The sequence below is a fragment of the Dromiciops gliroides genome, chromosome 4 (assembly GCF_019393635.1).
Source record: "Dromiciops gliroides isolate mDroGli1 chromosome 4, mDroGli1.pri, whole genome shotgun sequence".
NCBI lineage: Eukaryota > Metazoa > Chordata > Mammalia > Microbiotheria > Microbiotheriidae > Dromiciops > Dromiciops gliroides.
Genome location: NC_057864.1, coordinates 142,762,239 through 142,778,079, shown reverse-complemented (window position 1 = coordinate 142,778,079; position 15,841 = coordinate 142,762,239). Strand labels below are relative to the sequence as shown.

At 38.1% G+C, this 15,841-nt stretch overlaps 1 protein-coding gene across 1 annotated transcript in view; it reads right to left on the bottom strand.

Moving 5' to 3' along the window:
• HEATR1 (HEAT repeat containing 1) overlaps positions 1-5,203 on the bottom strand; it is a 59,240-nt gene extending 54,037 nt beyond the window's left edge. Inside the window, exons 1-4 of the mRNA XM_043964592.1 lie at positions 4,892-5,203; positions 4,056-4,207; positions 1,638-1,854; positions 721-862 (exon numbers count right to left, since the gene is read on the bottom strand). Coding sequence (XP_043820527.1) covers positions 721-862; positions 1,638-1,854; positions 4,056-4,197 — 501 coding nt within the window. The 5' untranslated portion in view covers positions 4,198-4,207; positions 4,892-5,203. The remainder of the gene's footprint in view (positions 1-720; positions 863-1,637; positions 1,855-4,055; positions 4,208-4,891) is intronic.
• Between the last annotated feature and the right edge of the window lie 10,638 nt (positions 5,204-15,841).

Below are 15,841 nucleotides of genomic sequence, written 5' to 3'. Positions count from 1 at the left end.
CGGGAAATAAGGTTGGACATGTGAGATGGTGGGGGCAGAGTTTTAGATTTTATGTACCATAAAATAGGGAGGTAATAAACGTATTAAAATAGACTAAGGAATTGGCACCCCTGTCCTTCTGACTCATACCCTGACTGACCTCCAATCCCAGTCCAGAGCAGTAGAGGTAAGGTAAAAAGTCATAAAGGGGCACGTGTAAATCATAAACTGTCTATTTGTTCCCTGCTCCATTTTCTCCACTATTTGAAAAAAAATCTTGATTTCTTAATCTTACAAGTTAGTTCTGTATCTCTTTGATTATTTAGTACTCAAAAGACATATAACCAATTTCTCTAATTTTCATCTACCATTATCACTGCAAATTATCAAGTATTAAACAATTATTTTTGCATATAGCCTACCTCACTATTAAACTGAATATCCCTCTAATTTCTCTGTAACAAGGTTTTTAGCTAAAAACTGAGTAACATGCACAATTTCCTAACACATTGTGCCATTTTTGTTCCTGCCAAAAAACTGTTCTTATATGGAACTAAATTTTTACAATTTCCCAATTGGATTTTTTTCTTTCCTTGGTACTTATGATAAACAATGGAGTACAAAAATTTAAAAAGTCAAATGAACTAGATATTTTTTTCAAAAAAATTTTCCCTTTACCAAGATTTTTAAACATAGCAACTAGACACTCATGCCCTGACAAGTGTCATTTAATAAACATACCTTAACAGGTTCCAACCAATTCCACTTATGTGTTGGATTACTAATTTTCAGAAGCTGTATAACACGTACAAATATTTTTGTCTCATGATATGGAAGAACGCAACCAATGAGGCTATCTTGATTATAAAGATGGATATGAAATCTAGGAAGAAAATAAACAAGTTAAACTTATAAAATACATTACCAGTACATCTTTTTTCAATAGATAATTTAAAACGCCACATTTTCTAAACCAGGTGTACTCAATTCTAGAAAAATGTGTCACATACAACTATATGGCCTGTTATAAGACCCATCAATTGATATTTAAGTACTTTATTTTGAAATATAATAGGTGGACATTTTAGCACCTATTCAATCTGGTTCTGCCATGGGGTACCCTTGAGTAAGTCAATGAACCTCTTTGGGCTTCAAATTTATTTTTAGTAAACTAAAAGTACGGAACTGAATTATCTTTAAAGTTTCCTATATCTTCAATGATCCAAAACATTTCCAAAGGACTAATGATGAAAAAATGCAATCTACCTCCAGAGAGAGAACTGATGAACTCTGACTATAAAATGAAGTATAATTTTTTCACCTTTTGGGGCAGTATGGCTAATACAAAAATATGTTTTTCATGATTTCACATGTATAATTGACATCATATTGCTTACCTTCTGAGTGGGGAGAGAAGTTGAAAGAGAGAGAATTTGCAACTCAAATTTAAAAAGAAAAGAATGTCTAAAAAACTATTTTTTTTTAAAGAAAAGGAATTTTTTAAAAAAGGATTTCCACTGGTTAAGCTGAGTATGCTAGGCTCAGAGGCTGGCCTGCTGAGGATGAGCAAAGTTGGGAAAGGACAGGATAAGATCAAGAAACAGCTGGCAGTATAGTATAGTCTGGCTGAAATGGATATGAAAGTTCTTTCCAACTACCTGTGAATCAACCACTCCAGGCATTTCTGTGCTGGCTTAAGCATGAAATAAGGAGACAAGTGTATAAGAAATAGTGAAATATTTTCATCCAGTTGTTTGTTCACTGCCTTTGTCTGAACACTCCTTTCCAAGCTTTTTGCCAATTGGCTGAACAAAGAAGATTCAAACTTCTGAAATGAAGGATCAATCCCGATAAGCTCTTCAAGGCCAGTACATCCTAAGAAAAAAAAGTGGGGAGTAGTTTTGTATAAAAATTAAGACATTTCTTATTGCCAAGATCTAGAAATACCAAAATGAAATGTCACCACTAAATTATTCTTAATTCAAATATATAATAAACATTTAAACACATGCAATTCAACATGCACTATTTAAAACACCCCAGTGACACAATGTCTAGAGGTCTGGGAAATGCTGCAGTCATAAACTCTTTCCCAATTCTGATCTTACTAGCAATTTGCTGTGTGATTTGAAAACCATTTGGCTAAATTTGGAGAAATACTTATCATCCATTAAGGTCTAACAAGCATTTGAATATCCTTAAAAGAAATCACCACACAGAGCAATGACTTCCAAGTGACAGGATATGAATTCAAAGGCAAGTAGCCTTACTACTTTGGGTCTTAATTTCCCTTTCTGTAAAATGAGTGGGTAAGATTAGATGATGTCTAAGTTCTCTTTCAGCTCTAAATACTATAAAATTATTAATGTAAACCATAGTATTTACCCTATGGATTCTTGAGTTAAATATTAAGGACTACAAACTATTTTACACAGAATTTATTTCCATCTAAAACACTAAGACACAAACAGTCCAATCAGGTTTGACTAATCTTATTACTACATGCCATTCTCACTCTTACACCAAGAAAACTTTTCTTAATTCCAAATAATATTGAAAGAATCTTATAAATGGAAGAAATGCCAGAGGTCCAACTTATTCCTGAACAGAAATCTGTTTTACAACATCCCTACAACAAGTGGTTTTCATCCCCTGATAGAGGCACTCCCACCCCCCAACCCTGGAGAAATCCCATGATAGGGAGCCCATCACCTTCTAAAAAGCAGGTCACTGCTTTTGAACAGCTCTAATTGTTAAGAATTTGACTCCCTCATATGGAGTCAAATATGCCTATGCTGAGCATCCATCCATTGCCACTAATTCTGTTTGTTGTGGTCAAACAAAACAAATCTAAACCCTCTAAACCCAACAGCCCTTCAAGTATATGAAGATAACCATGCTCCCTCCACAATACCCTCTTTTCTAAGCTATACATATCCCATTTCCTCACCAGCTCTGCTGAACTCCTCTGATCACACTCTGGTTTGGCAATGCCCTTCCTAATTTGTGGTATCCAGAAAGTCTATGGATTCATATAGTACTTGTAGTCTGTACTGCCTTTTATTCTTGAGCTTTTTATTTATCAGAGAAACTCCTCCTTTCAGGCAGAGCTTAAAACTCCTACTCTATAGAGCTAGACCTAGAAGGGACTTTATAGGCCACCCAGTCTAATTCTCTCATTTTAAAAATGAGGAAACTGAGAACCAAAGGGAATAGGTGAATTGCCTAATTAAGATTACTGAAATTATTAAGAAGTAGAGGTGGGAATTCAAATTCAGCATCCCAATTCTAAAGCTAGAGGCTCTTTATGTGCCACAATGACTATTTTTTGAAGCCTTCCTACTATAAAGCAAAGGTATCAAACTCATGGACCTCCTAGAACGTAGCCAAATTAAAACGCGATGAAAATATTATTGAGAAATATTTAAGGAAATAAATTTAAAATACAATACGATATAGATAATGTTAATTCGTGGTTTTCTAAATCAACATGTAGTCGAAAGGGATGTATTTCTATTTGAGTTCAATACCATTGGTGTATATGATACAATCAGGGTCACAGCAGATGTCTAATAAATATAAGCTGATTTTTTTAAAGCCCACAAAGGGTTTTTTCCCCTTTTAATTTGTTTCTTCTTTCACTACTGTAACTAACATGGAAATATTCTACATAATTGCACATATTTAACCTCTATTATATTGCTTACCATTTTAGGAAGACAGGAGGGGATGGAGAGAGGGAAAATAATATGAAACTCAAAATCTTGTAAAAATGAATGCTTTAAAAAAAACAAAAGAATGCTAAAAGTTGTCTTGACATACAATTGGGGGAAAAATAAAATACTATTTAAAAAAAAAAGCCCACAAAGCCTGGGGCAGAGACCTAGTTTAATGCAGCAAGTTTTGGTTCTCAACCCTTTAATTCAGATGTCACATAAAACAACTCCTAAAAACCACAAAAAGCATAGAAGAGAATGTTAAATAAATACCAAAGAAGGAAAGAAAAGCTTTTACATTATGTGACAAAGCAAAAAAATAAACATTAAAAATCTTTTTAAAAAATGTGATATGCTTACCTATGGCAAAGATGGTATCTCTATCAATGCTGGCTGCTTCCTTACAATCAAACAGCAAGGATGCAACCTCATGCCTGGCCAAGAGACTAGGATCATTCTGAGGTAGTGCAAGACGTTGCAGTTGTTGCGATAAAGACGTCATCTTTTACCACCTTAAAAAAAGGACGATAATGATAATGAGTAATCCTAGGAACTTATGCAATAGGTATGAAGACCATAAGCAAACACCACTACAGTATGAAACAGCAGACCATTCAACCAATCAATCAACAAAAAACATTTATTAAGCACCTACTTTGTGTCCAACACTGCTAAGGGCTGGAGACACCCAGAGACAAGACTGATGCAGCTTCGGACTGTTAAGCTCTAACAGGTAAGGTGGCATGTTGTGTATATGTGTATGCACAATATAGGCAAAATAAATACAAAGTCATCTAGAGGAAGAGTGACTAAAAACTGGGGAACTCGGAAAAGATCTCTTGTAGGGACCATAATTAGAAATTTTAAAGGAAAGAGGTGAGAAGAGTACACTTCAGGCATAGGAATAATTGTGCGACACAAAGATGGGAAATAGTGAGTAACAAGAAATTAGTTTGTCAACACTGAGATGGCTGGTCTTGGTGGGAAGAACAACCTCTTCACTAGAGACAGGAGAAAAGGAGGAAAGAATGAGGATTGATGTTCAGGGGTTTGGGGAGGCGCGGTAGAAGAGGAGAAGGCTGACCAATGACCTGTTTTGCCCCGGGTCTGGGAGAGGAGGCTGGAGTCCGCCCCGGCGGGGCAGACACTAGAGTGACGAACACGTGCGAGAAGACACGCCCCCCCCCGGGGCTCACCCGCACCGAGGCGGCCCGAGTTGGGCCGGGGCTCCGAGGGACCGCAAGAGCAGATCCGCTCCGGACCGTGGTCTCCGCAATACACTGGCTGGGGCTGGGTTTGCCTCCGGCCCCCCGAGTCCAGAGAACCCCGGCTCCCCGCCCTTCTTTAGCCACGAAGTGGAGCCGGCACCAGCGTGGCAGGAAGTCACGCGCACACGCTCCTCACCCCGCTCCCTGCTTACTCCCGCGTAGCTCCCTCACCGGCTTCGTGCGCCGCTCCCCGGAGATAAGTTACTTTTCTGTAAGGTTCTCCCACATGGGAACTGTGAGCCGGAACTCTGACCCGGAAGCAAAGAGTGGTGCACAAGAGCAATTCCGGGTTTGCTCTCGCGAGAGAATACGAGCAACTCCTAGAGCCCGCCTGAGCGGTAAATGTCCCGCCTCCCTCGGAGTAGCCCCGCCCCCTCACTCTTCCGAAGGCGGTGTTTAGATGTCCACGTGACCTATTGCTCCCGCCTTTTCCTCCTCCCCGAAGTGTGAGGTCCCAGTAGTTTGTACTAGCTTTGGAATTGAATTTTCTGCTTCCAGTCTTTTCCTTTGCCCCATCTACCTTTGGAGTCTTGTGAATGCACAGGTTTTAGAGAGGGAGTTAGCTCCTCCCTTTTACCTGAAGGTGCTCACATTTTAATGGTAGAAGAAAGGTGAAAAGGCTAGTTGTGTGACCCTGGGCAAGGCATTTAACCCTTTTTGCCTCACTTTTCTCATCTGTAAAATGAATCCAGAAGGAAGGGGCCAACCACTCCAGTATCTTTGTCAAGAAAACCCCAAATGCGGTAGTGAAGAGTCAGACATAACAGAAACGATTGAACAACGCCCCCCCCCCCCATGAAAACAACTATTCATATACATAAATACATACAACGTAAATTGGAGGCATTCCCAGAGGAAAGACTTTAGTATTGAGGGGAATAGAGAAAGGTCGCAGGGGTACTCAGGAAAGTAGGATGAGGGCTAGGACTTAAAGGAAGCCAGGGAAGACCGAAGGCAAGATATTGGACAGAATTCTGGACATGAGAAATGCATCAGGTGCAGAGATGGGGCGTCTTGTGTGAAGAACAGCAACATAGAACCTTTTTATTCTATCATAGACATGGAGGTGAATGAAGTGTAAGTAGCCTGGAGAGAGAAGGAAACATGTAAAGGGTTTCAAAAGATAGAGTATTTTACATTTTATCTTGGAAGTAATATGGAGTTGCTAGGGTTTATTGAATGGAGTACATATGTCAGAACTATATTTTAGAAATATCACTTTGGCAGTTGAGTGGAGAATGGATTGGAGTGAGGTGAGAGGAGGCAATCAGAAAGCATATTATAATAGTAGGTGATGAGGGCCAGCACCGGGGTGGTAGCAGTGTCTGAGAAAAGAGGAGACATATATGAGAGATGTTGCAAAGATTGGAAGGTAAGATCTTGGCAATTGATTGGACATGAGAGATATTGAGGAGCCAAGGATGATGTCTAGCTTGTTAGCCTGGGTACCAGAGAGGACAGTGGTACCCTTGATATTAATAGGAAAGTTAGAAAGAGGGGAAGGTTTGGCAGGAAAGCTGATAAGTTCAAAATTTTTTTTTTTTTAGTGAGGCAATTGGGGTTAAGTGACTTGCCCAAGGTCACACAGCTAGTAAGTGTTAAATGTCTGAGGCCGGATTTGAACTCAGGTACTCCTGACTCCAGGGCCAGTGCTCTATCCACTGTGCCACCTAGCTGCCCCGATAAGTTCAATTTTTGACACGAGTTTAGGATGTTTATGAGACAGCTATTTTGAGATACCCAGTGGGCAGTTGGAGATGGGAAAGTAGAGGTCTTTGTATTCTCAGTATCTAGCAAGATGCATAGCACATAGGAAGAGCTTAATAAATACTTATCAACTGATTTAATTGAAAAGTTTATAGGATCTTAAGCTTCAATTTGGAACTCTTGGTTATGTTTCCCTATGGAAGGTATCAACATTCCTGTCGGTTTCACTGATGGGGATAGCCTTTAAAATGAATTGGTTTGTTCAGACTCTCTCCAGATAGATGCTATGGAAGAGGACATCTCTTTGTGCTGGTACTAAATTGGTTGGTTCCAAGTATTATGACATGAGCTATGAAAGAAGTCATTCATTTATGCTTACCTATAAAAAGATCCAACAGACCATCTTTTAATCTTTTGCCTTTCTTTTAAAGAAAAGGTAAATCTTTTGAAGACTTTGCAATAGAACTCAGTTCTAGGTGGGGAGAATGAAGGCTTTGTTCCTAAGGAGTCATTAATGGTTGCCTTGGGGGAAGGTGCTTAATGGGAAACTAGGCTGGGACAGAAATGGTCTTTTCCGCATGGCTCAGGAAGAGACTTCCTGGAATAACCTTTCAACCATGTGGCAGCCATGGAGAGGGGAACTACTTATTCTGAGCAATGAAAGTTACTAAACCACAACTTTGTGGAGAAATAAATTTTAATTTTTTTTAACTAACAAGCATTTTAGAAATTAATTTGCCTCTTCCATTATTGAGCAAGTTAAAAAAATAATAAAATCCTTAATACATAGCTATGTAGACTGGTACAGCAATTCTCAATCTTTTGGGTCTCAGAACTCATTATACTCTTCAAAATTACTGAGGACCTATTTTGTGGGAGTTATCTATTGAGATAGTTATCATTGATTAAGTTTTAATGTTATTATGAAAATAGTTTTTACCTCATGAATTCCCTGAAAGGGTTTCAGGAACCCCTAGGGGTCTTCAGTCTATACTTTGAGAATTGTTGGTTTGGAAAAAAAACGTTGCCACATTAGCCATGCCTGAAGACATATGTTCATCATCTCTCAGGAGCTGAGTGGCATGTTTCATCTTCATTCTTTTGGAGTCCTGGTTTACCATTGTGTTGATCAGAGTTCTAAAACCTTTCAAATTTCTTTTTTCTATAATGTTGTTGTCATTGTATAAAAGGTTCTGTTCACTGAACTCTGAATCAGTTCATAAAGGTCTTCTCAGTTTCCTCTGAAATTTTCCATTTTATCATTTCTTATGGCACAATAATAATCCATTACATTCATATGATACAATTTGTTTAGCCATTTCTTAATAGGAACATATCCTCTTAGTTTCCCATTTTGGGCTACCATAAAGAGAGCTGCTATAAATATTTTTGTTCATCCTTTTACTCTTTCTTTGAAATTTTTGCAGTAGAGTCTTTGTAGTTGACATAACTGTGTGGGTTTTTTTTTTTTTTCTGAATGGCCAGATCAATTCGCAACCCCACCAACAGTGCATTAATGTACCTATTTTCCTAAAGCAAGGAAGGATGATTTGCTCAGCTGCACAGTCCTAGCACCTAGACTTTTTTTTTTGAGAAAAGGTAAATTTCCTATGCAATACTAGCTTTAGTGGTTGGATTCTTGGCAACCCCAAATTTGAGAATTTGGAGATCTGGCTTTCTATGAAGAGAAGGGATATTACCTGGGCAGTGGCTTTCTTGATAAAAGAAAATCATACCTATAGTTCTTAGTGTCAAGAGGAGTGGTAGCAAAAGTCTAAAGCTACAATTGGTGGAAACAAGACCCTAGACTTTGTATTCTGCCATTTCTGAGAGTTACTCAGGTGGACTAGATCTGATGGAAAGAGGTGTTGTCTTTCTACAAGCCCTTAGTGTTTTTCTCCTCTGAGAAAACTCCAAATCACAGGGTAGTACCATGATCCTGAGGAACTTTAGGATCTGCTAGAAAAGAAGACCCAAAAGACAGGAAGAATTGTATTCTTTATAGAATCCTGGGAATCCATTGTGCGTTTTTATGGGTTTTTTTACATGGAATAAAGACTTCCTGCACCTGATATATGCATCATCACTTTGAGAGATGTAATGGATTGAGTGCTGGCCTCAGAGTCTGAAAGATTTGGATTCAAATCTTACATACATCCTCAATGTGTGACTCTAGATAAGTCACTTAATCTCTCTCATTCTCAGTTTCCTCATTTGTAAGATGGAATTGAAAATGGCACCTACTTCACAAGATTGCCAAGAGGATAAAAATGAAATAACATTCAAACATTTTGCAAAGAGAAAGAGCTATGAGATCTGGGGAACTGTTCCCCATATGTGGATACCTTGACAAGAACATTTTGAAAGATTTTCCCAGGGCAAACTCTGGGTATGATGAGGGCATAATGAGCCAAAGGGAGAGTGATTTTAGGAATAGCCTTTAAGATTGGATCTAGTACAGGTAAACTCAGATCTGGGATATTAGGCTACTGTTACATGACCTTCATAGGAAAATGAAAACAAAAAAGGTCTCAGACAAGATATGATGGATGAAATATACTTTACCAACTTAAAAAACTATTCAAATTAATAGGAAACAACCTCAAGCAATCCACTCCCTAGAAATAAACTGATCTATTAGGCTGATAGGCTATCCTTCCATCTGAATATCATAGTCTGGACCATCATTATTTTTTATCCATTTGATTTTTCCATTACAAATTCTTAGGTGGATCTCTTTGGAATAATCATTGACTTTAATGTATGGTTCCGTTGTCTTTTGAGTCACTTGAAATTTTGATTACATGATTTACAGTTATAAAATATCACTGGAAGAATATTAGCTTCACAGATAGAGATTTTGCTGCAGCAAACAGCCACATGTAATACAATTAAATTGAGGGCATCATTTCAAATGAGAGCTCCCTGTGTAAGATGGAGAAATTTTAATTTGAAAGAAATAATCAGTTTCTTCTATCCATTTCTCTTTGAACATCGGCCAGCAAATGCCTCTCTGAATAGATGATTACATGGCAACCTAGCATCCATACTAGTGAGGGGAGAAAGAACACCCCTGCAAAGGATTTAAGAATCCAAATGAGAATTATTAGAAGTCAGCTAGAGATAAGAAAGAAATGATATGATCCTCAAAATCTGCGACCAGATTGACGTGATGATGTAGCACTGTTTTCCAAACAGGGCTTCTGAGCTTTCCTTCTTTTGTAGAGGAAGTTTTACCTCTGGTATGTGTTAGAGCTTCTCTAGCTCATTTTATAGATGGTAAGCTGAAGCAAACTGGGTTAAATAACTTGCCCAAGGTCACAGAGGTACTAAGTATCTGAGGGCAGATTTGAATTCAGGAAGACGAGCCTTCCTGACTCCAGGCCTGGCACTCTATCTACTGTGCCACTTAGAAACCCTAGTAATTGGTTGAGGGATATGAAAATATGGAACTGGAATGTTTCACTTACTCAAGGCTGGCTAATAAAGGATAGCAGTGGAGGTCTTGGTCTATGATTCCAGGTGTTATGGGCCATTTGGGACCAGATGAAAATTTATCTATCAAGTTATAATTGGGGGAAAAGGAGGAAACCGTGTCTGCTGGTATCATGGGCAAAAGCAAAAGAAAGCAATAAACAGTTAAAACTACATAGGCAATTTTTTTGCAGTTATATAATTTCCATATTAGTCATTTTATGTAAGAAGACTCAATTAAAAGAAAAAAGAATAAAAGAAAGTTTAAAATAGCATGATTCAATCTGTGTTCAATCAATATCAATTCTTTCTCTGTAGGCAGATAGTATTCTTCATCTTTAGTCTTTTAGGATTGTCTTGGGTCACTGTATTGCTGAGAATAGCCAAGTCATTCATTGTTTTTCATCTGTTCAATATCGCTATTGCTGTGTACAATGTTCTCCTAGTTCTGTTCACTTCACTGTGCATTGGTTCATATAAGTCTTTCCAGGTTTTTCTGAAATCATGCTCCTTGTCATTTCTTATAGCACAATAATATTCCATTACAATCATATACCACAATTTGTTTAGCCATTCCCCAATTGATGGGCATCCTTCTGATTTCCAATTCTTTTTTTGTGTGTGTGAGGCAATTGGGGTTAAGTGACTTGCCCAGGGTCACACAGCTAATAAGTGTTAAGTGTCTGAGGCCAGATTTGAACTCAGGTCCTCCTGAATCCAGGACTGGTGCTTTATCCACTGTGCCACCTAGCTGCCCCTTGATGTCCAATTATTATTATTATTTTTTTTGCAGGGCAATGAGGGTTAAGTGACTTGCCCAGGGTCACACAGCTAGTTAAGTATCAAGTGTCTGAGGCTGGATTTGAACTCAGGTCCTCCTGAATCCAAGGCCAGTGCTTTATCCACTCCACCATCTAGCTGCCCTTGATGTCCAATTCTTAACCATCACAAAAAGAGCTGCTATAAATATTTTTGTACAAATAGATCCCTTTTTTGATGTATTTGGGATACGGATCTAGCAGTGGTATTGCTGGATCAAAGGGTATGCACAGGTTTATAGCTCTTTGGCCATAGTTCCAAATTGTTCTCCAGAATGGTTGGATTTTTTCACAACTCCAGTAGTGCATTAGTTTCACAGTTTTCCCACATTCCCTCCAATACCCAATATTTTCCTTTTTTGTCATATTAGCCAATCTGATAGATGTGACATGGTACCTCAAAGTTGTTTTCATTTGATAGCAGGCTATTTTATATTACCTGGCCATTACCAGGAGGATGGCATTGGGTTGGGTGGAATAAACTCACAATTGCACAAAAATCCTAGCAAAAGGAGAAAGGCTTTAATTGTAAATACTATTTTGTAGAATACTTGCTTATTTTTATTCTAGTAAACAATGCCAATTAATTTATGTTCCCTAATGAGGAAGGGTTCACTTGTAGTTACAAAATTCTAAGAAGCATACATATCTTTATATATATCATAAAACAGTAATAGAAACCACAAACCAGACACTATAAAACAAATCAAAGCAGTCATAATGTAACAGGCCCCACGACATATCATGATCTTGGTAATATGTGTTTTTAAATTACTTTATTTTTCCAGAGCAGATGGTCAAATTAATCTTTTTCATATTATTATAGATTTTTCTGAGAAGGCTTGATAGTGTTCCAAGGCCCAATGCAATTCGTATCATGTCATCTGTGAATACCTTTACTCACAGAATGTTACTAGAGATAGGGAATCAATCTTACTTTTGGACTCTGCACAGGATATTGCTTATCACATAGGCAAATACCTTAAGCAAGCAATCATTTTCCTCCTTCATAACTCTTAATCTTGACCTTAATAATCTTCATGTTTTAAAATAAAGTTATCTTAATCATATCTGCCATACAATCTTGTATGGTTTCAATGGTTGTGTGAGAGTCAACTTGTTTGGAGACAGTCTCAAAGTTACATTTTGCTCTATGCTTTAGAAAGAATCAATTATTTTTGATCATCAATAAGCAAAGGACACAGCAGGAATTTCTACTAGATACACCTCTCAGTAAGTTGTGTAACTATAAAGATGTATTTTGTCTGCTATAAAAAATGACTGAAAAGTGTTCTGGTATCTCTTCATCAAAGGTAATGTCTATGTGTACATAGATCCTTTTCATAAAGATACTATACTATGAGATATCAAGGATCAATAATTTTATTAGTATGGATTCTACCTCCTCCAAGGCAGATCACAACACCTCTGTGACTTAGTATATGGGCTCTATGAGTTTGGTCAAAAAAGTATATTTCCTTGCAATTAATCTATCCAAATTTAGTCAGGCTTCTCCTCTTCAAACTTAACCCAAGTTGGTCCTCTCTAAATTTAGCTAGGCCAACCCTCTCCAACTTTAGTCAGGATGGCCTTCTTCAAACTTAGCCATACTTACCCTCTTCAAATTTAGCTAGGCTGGTTGTCAGATACTTAACATAATACCATCTCTCTCCAGGTCATACAGCCTTTCTAATTTCTAGGACCTGCCAGAATTTGCCTTTCTTTTTTATTAACTTTGATAGCCCAGTATCACCTCCAAGCCAAGAGTTTGTATGGGTGAAAGATTAGGCATATGGCTATATAGTTGTTGAGGTCTTCAGAGTTGCCATCCCCCCTCCTTTTGAGGGGGAATAGGGAGAGGTAAAAATAACATTTTTTTCTATTCTCTTGAAAACTTCCCCTCTTTGGCCACTAGGTGGCGCAGTGGATAGAGTGCTGGGTCTGGAGACAGGAAAAATTGAATTCAAATATGGCCTAGACACATGCTGGTTGTGTGACTAGGAAAGTCACTTAGTTTCTGTTTGCCTCAGTTTACATCTGTAAAATGTGGATAATACTAACACTTACCTTGCAGGATTGTTGTGAGGATCAAATGAGATAATATTTGTAAGGTGCTTACTTAGCATAGTGCCTGGCATGGAGTAGGTGCTATGGTCCCTGTCTCCCCTTCCCCCTCACTCTTTGAGATATCTTGAGGATTTATGCCTTTAGGTAGACTATCTCAATATTGACTTCTGTATGTGTTTTCAGGTCCTGGCACAATTTCCATTTATGCCATTTTTCGTATTATCATTGCCCATACAGTACAGCTGGTCCTGAGGAGAAACATTCAAATGTGGTGCTTCCATTATCTTCCCCAATGAATATAGATCACTACAAAAACCCTGGCAGATCAGTTCTATTTTGCATCCTTTGTTGCCCTTCTTTTAGTTACATATATAAATGGTCCTAGCAGCATTATGTGGTAGAAAATGCTTTCAATTTGGAGTCAGAAAACTTGGCTCCAAATCTCAGCCCTGTCCCATTATGACCTTATGTGAATTTGAGCAAGTCAGAATAATAATAGTTGACATTTTATAACATCTTAAGGTTTACAAAGTACTTCGTGTACATATGCAAGTGTAGATATTAAAATTAGTTGTTGCATTGAGATGTTTTGGCAAATGGTTTTAGTGAAAACAAAACAAAACACCCCCCCCAAAAAAAAAACCCACTTTGAAGATCATTAGGAAAATGTGCATCTATTCTGCCAATATCCTTGCAATAGGATCCTTCAATGCCTTTATCTTTATTATTCTGCCACTTCTAGAGCTAATAACCACCAGATGGCAGAAGAACCCTTATTTGACCACTAGTTCTGGCTTTCTTTTCTTATTGCTGAGTGTTTGGAGTTTCCCATTAATTTTATCATAAATGGGATTTAAAACCTATGAGACCTGGAGTAAAATTTGAATCTGGCCCAGCTCAAAAGTTGTTGGCCTGGGGCAGCTAGGTGGCGCAGTAGATAGAGCACTGGCCCTGGAGTCAGGAGGACCTGAGTTCAAATCCGACATCAGACACTTGACACTTACTAGCTGTGTGACCCTGGGCAGGTCACTTAACCCCAACTGCCTCACCAAAAACCCCCCACAAAAAAACCCAAAAGTTGTTGGCCAGGGAGGAAGCTAGGTGGTGCAGTGGCCCTGGATTCTGGAGGACCTTAGTTCAAATTCGGCCTCAGACACTTGACACTTACTAGCTGTGTGACCCTGGGCAAGTCACTTAACCCTAATTGCCCTGCCAAAAAAAAAAAAAGTTGTTGGCCAGGAAAGGATTCATTGGTATTACAAGATTTTCTGCACAATTTGATTGTCATTTTATCTGACTGTTAACCCAACAGAAAAAAAAATTTTAGGTTTCTATATAGGACAACCAAAAATAAACATTCTTCAAGGAATTCAATGGTTATAGACACTAAGATTATGGTAGATATGTCTAGGATTTAGAAGGCTCTCTAGTCTCCGCTGTTGGAAAGTTGTTACCCTAGAATGTCAAAAATTTTATATTTTTGTTTAAAACCAAGTCTTTTCTTTGTAGTAAATTCACAACTTTGCACAATATATGCCTCAACTAATGTCTTACTTGTGATTGGTTTTTGGACGAAGTAGTCTAATTGGCTAAGATGTAAAGGGTTTGTAATCTATTTGGACAGAGGAAATACTCTGGCTAATGAAATGACAGGTCCAAGAAAAAATTATTAGGTTGTTTTCTCATATATATCTTCTATAGATTTTATTTCATGGTGTAATGGAAAGAGTGCTGTTTGGAGTAGGAAGATCTGGGTTCGAATCTCACTTCTGTCTCTTACTGTCTTTGTGACTCAAATAAGTTATTTCACCTCTGTGGGTCTCAGTTTCTTCATTTGTAAATCAAGAGGGTTCAACTCAATGATCTCTGAAATTCCTTCCATTTCTAAACCTGTGATGAGAATGATGATATAACCTAACACTACAATTTTTTTTCCACTCATGCCCTCAACCATTCCCCCTTAGGAATATCAGTATTTGGCTTATGTGTAGGTCTGTCAAGAAAAGGAAAAGGGACTTCAAGTACTCAAGCTAATAGTATAGCAGGCTTTATTAAGACTGATCAAAAAGGGAAAGACTCACACCCAAACTCAAAATATAGTCAAAAAACTCTCCTTCACTCTCTAGTAAGCCCTATGTCTCCCCAGGGACCTATACAGTTCTTCAGATTTATTATGAGGCAACAGGAAGTAGTGGATAGGGAGATGGCCTTCAAACTAGGAAGATCTGGGTTTGTCACTTTTTTTTTTTTTATTTTAGTGAGGCAATTGGGGCTAAGTGACTTGCCCAGGATCACACAGCTAGTAAGTGTCAAGTGTCTGAGGCCAGATTTGAACTCAGGTACTCCTGACTCCAGGGCCGGCGCTCTATCCACTGCGCCACCTAGCTGCCCCTAAACTTTTTTTTTTTTTTTTTGGTTTAAGTCACTTCTGATACATACTGGCTGTGTGATTCTTAGACAATCACCTAACCTTTCACTGCTCTAGGCAATTGTAAATTTCACAGAAGGTCCTGTCCTGCATTGGTAGAGGGAATTTCCTCACATGTCTACTCTTCATTCCTATCTTATCCTGGCATTGAGCCTTCTCCCAAATAGGAAAAAATACTTGCCATTGCTGGAAAGTCAAGTCAACTATTCCTCCAGTGAATCTCACTTTCCCTGGAGTCATATGCTATCCTCTAAACCAGTCCTGACAAACAAAAATAGAACTGAGGTCACTAATCTGTTAATAAGGCCACTACATAATGACTTAGTTTTAAAAGGTAATATTATGTATGTTTTATTGTATTTTATTTTATTAAATATTTCCCAT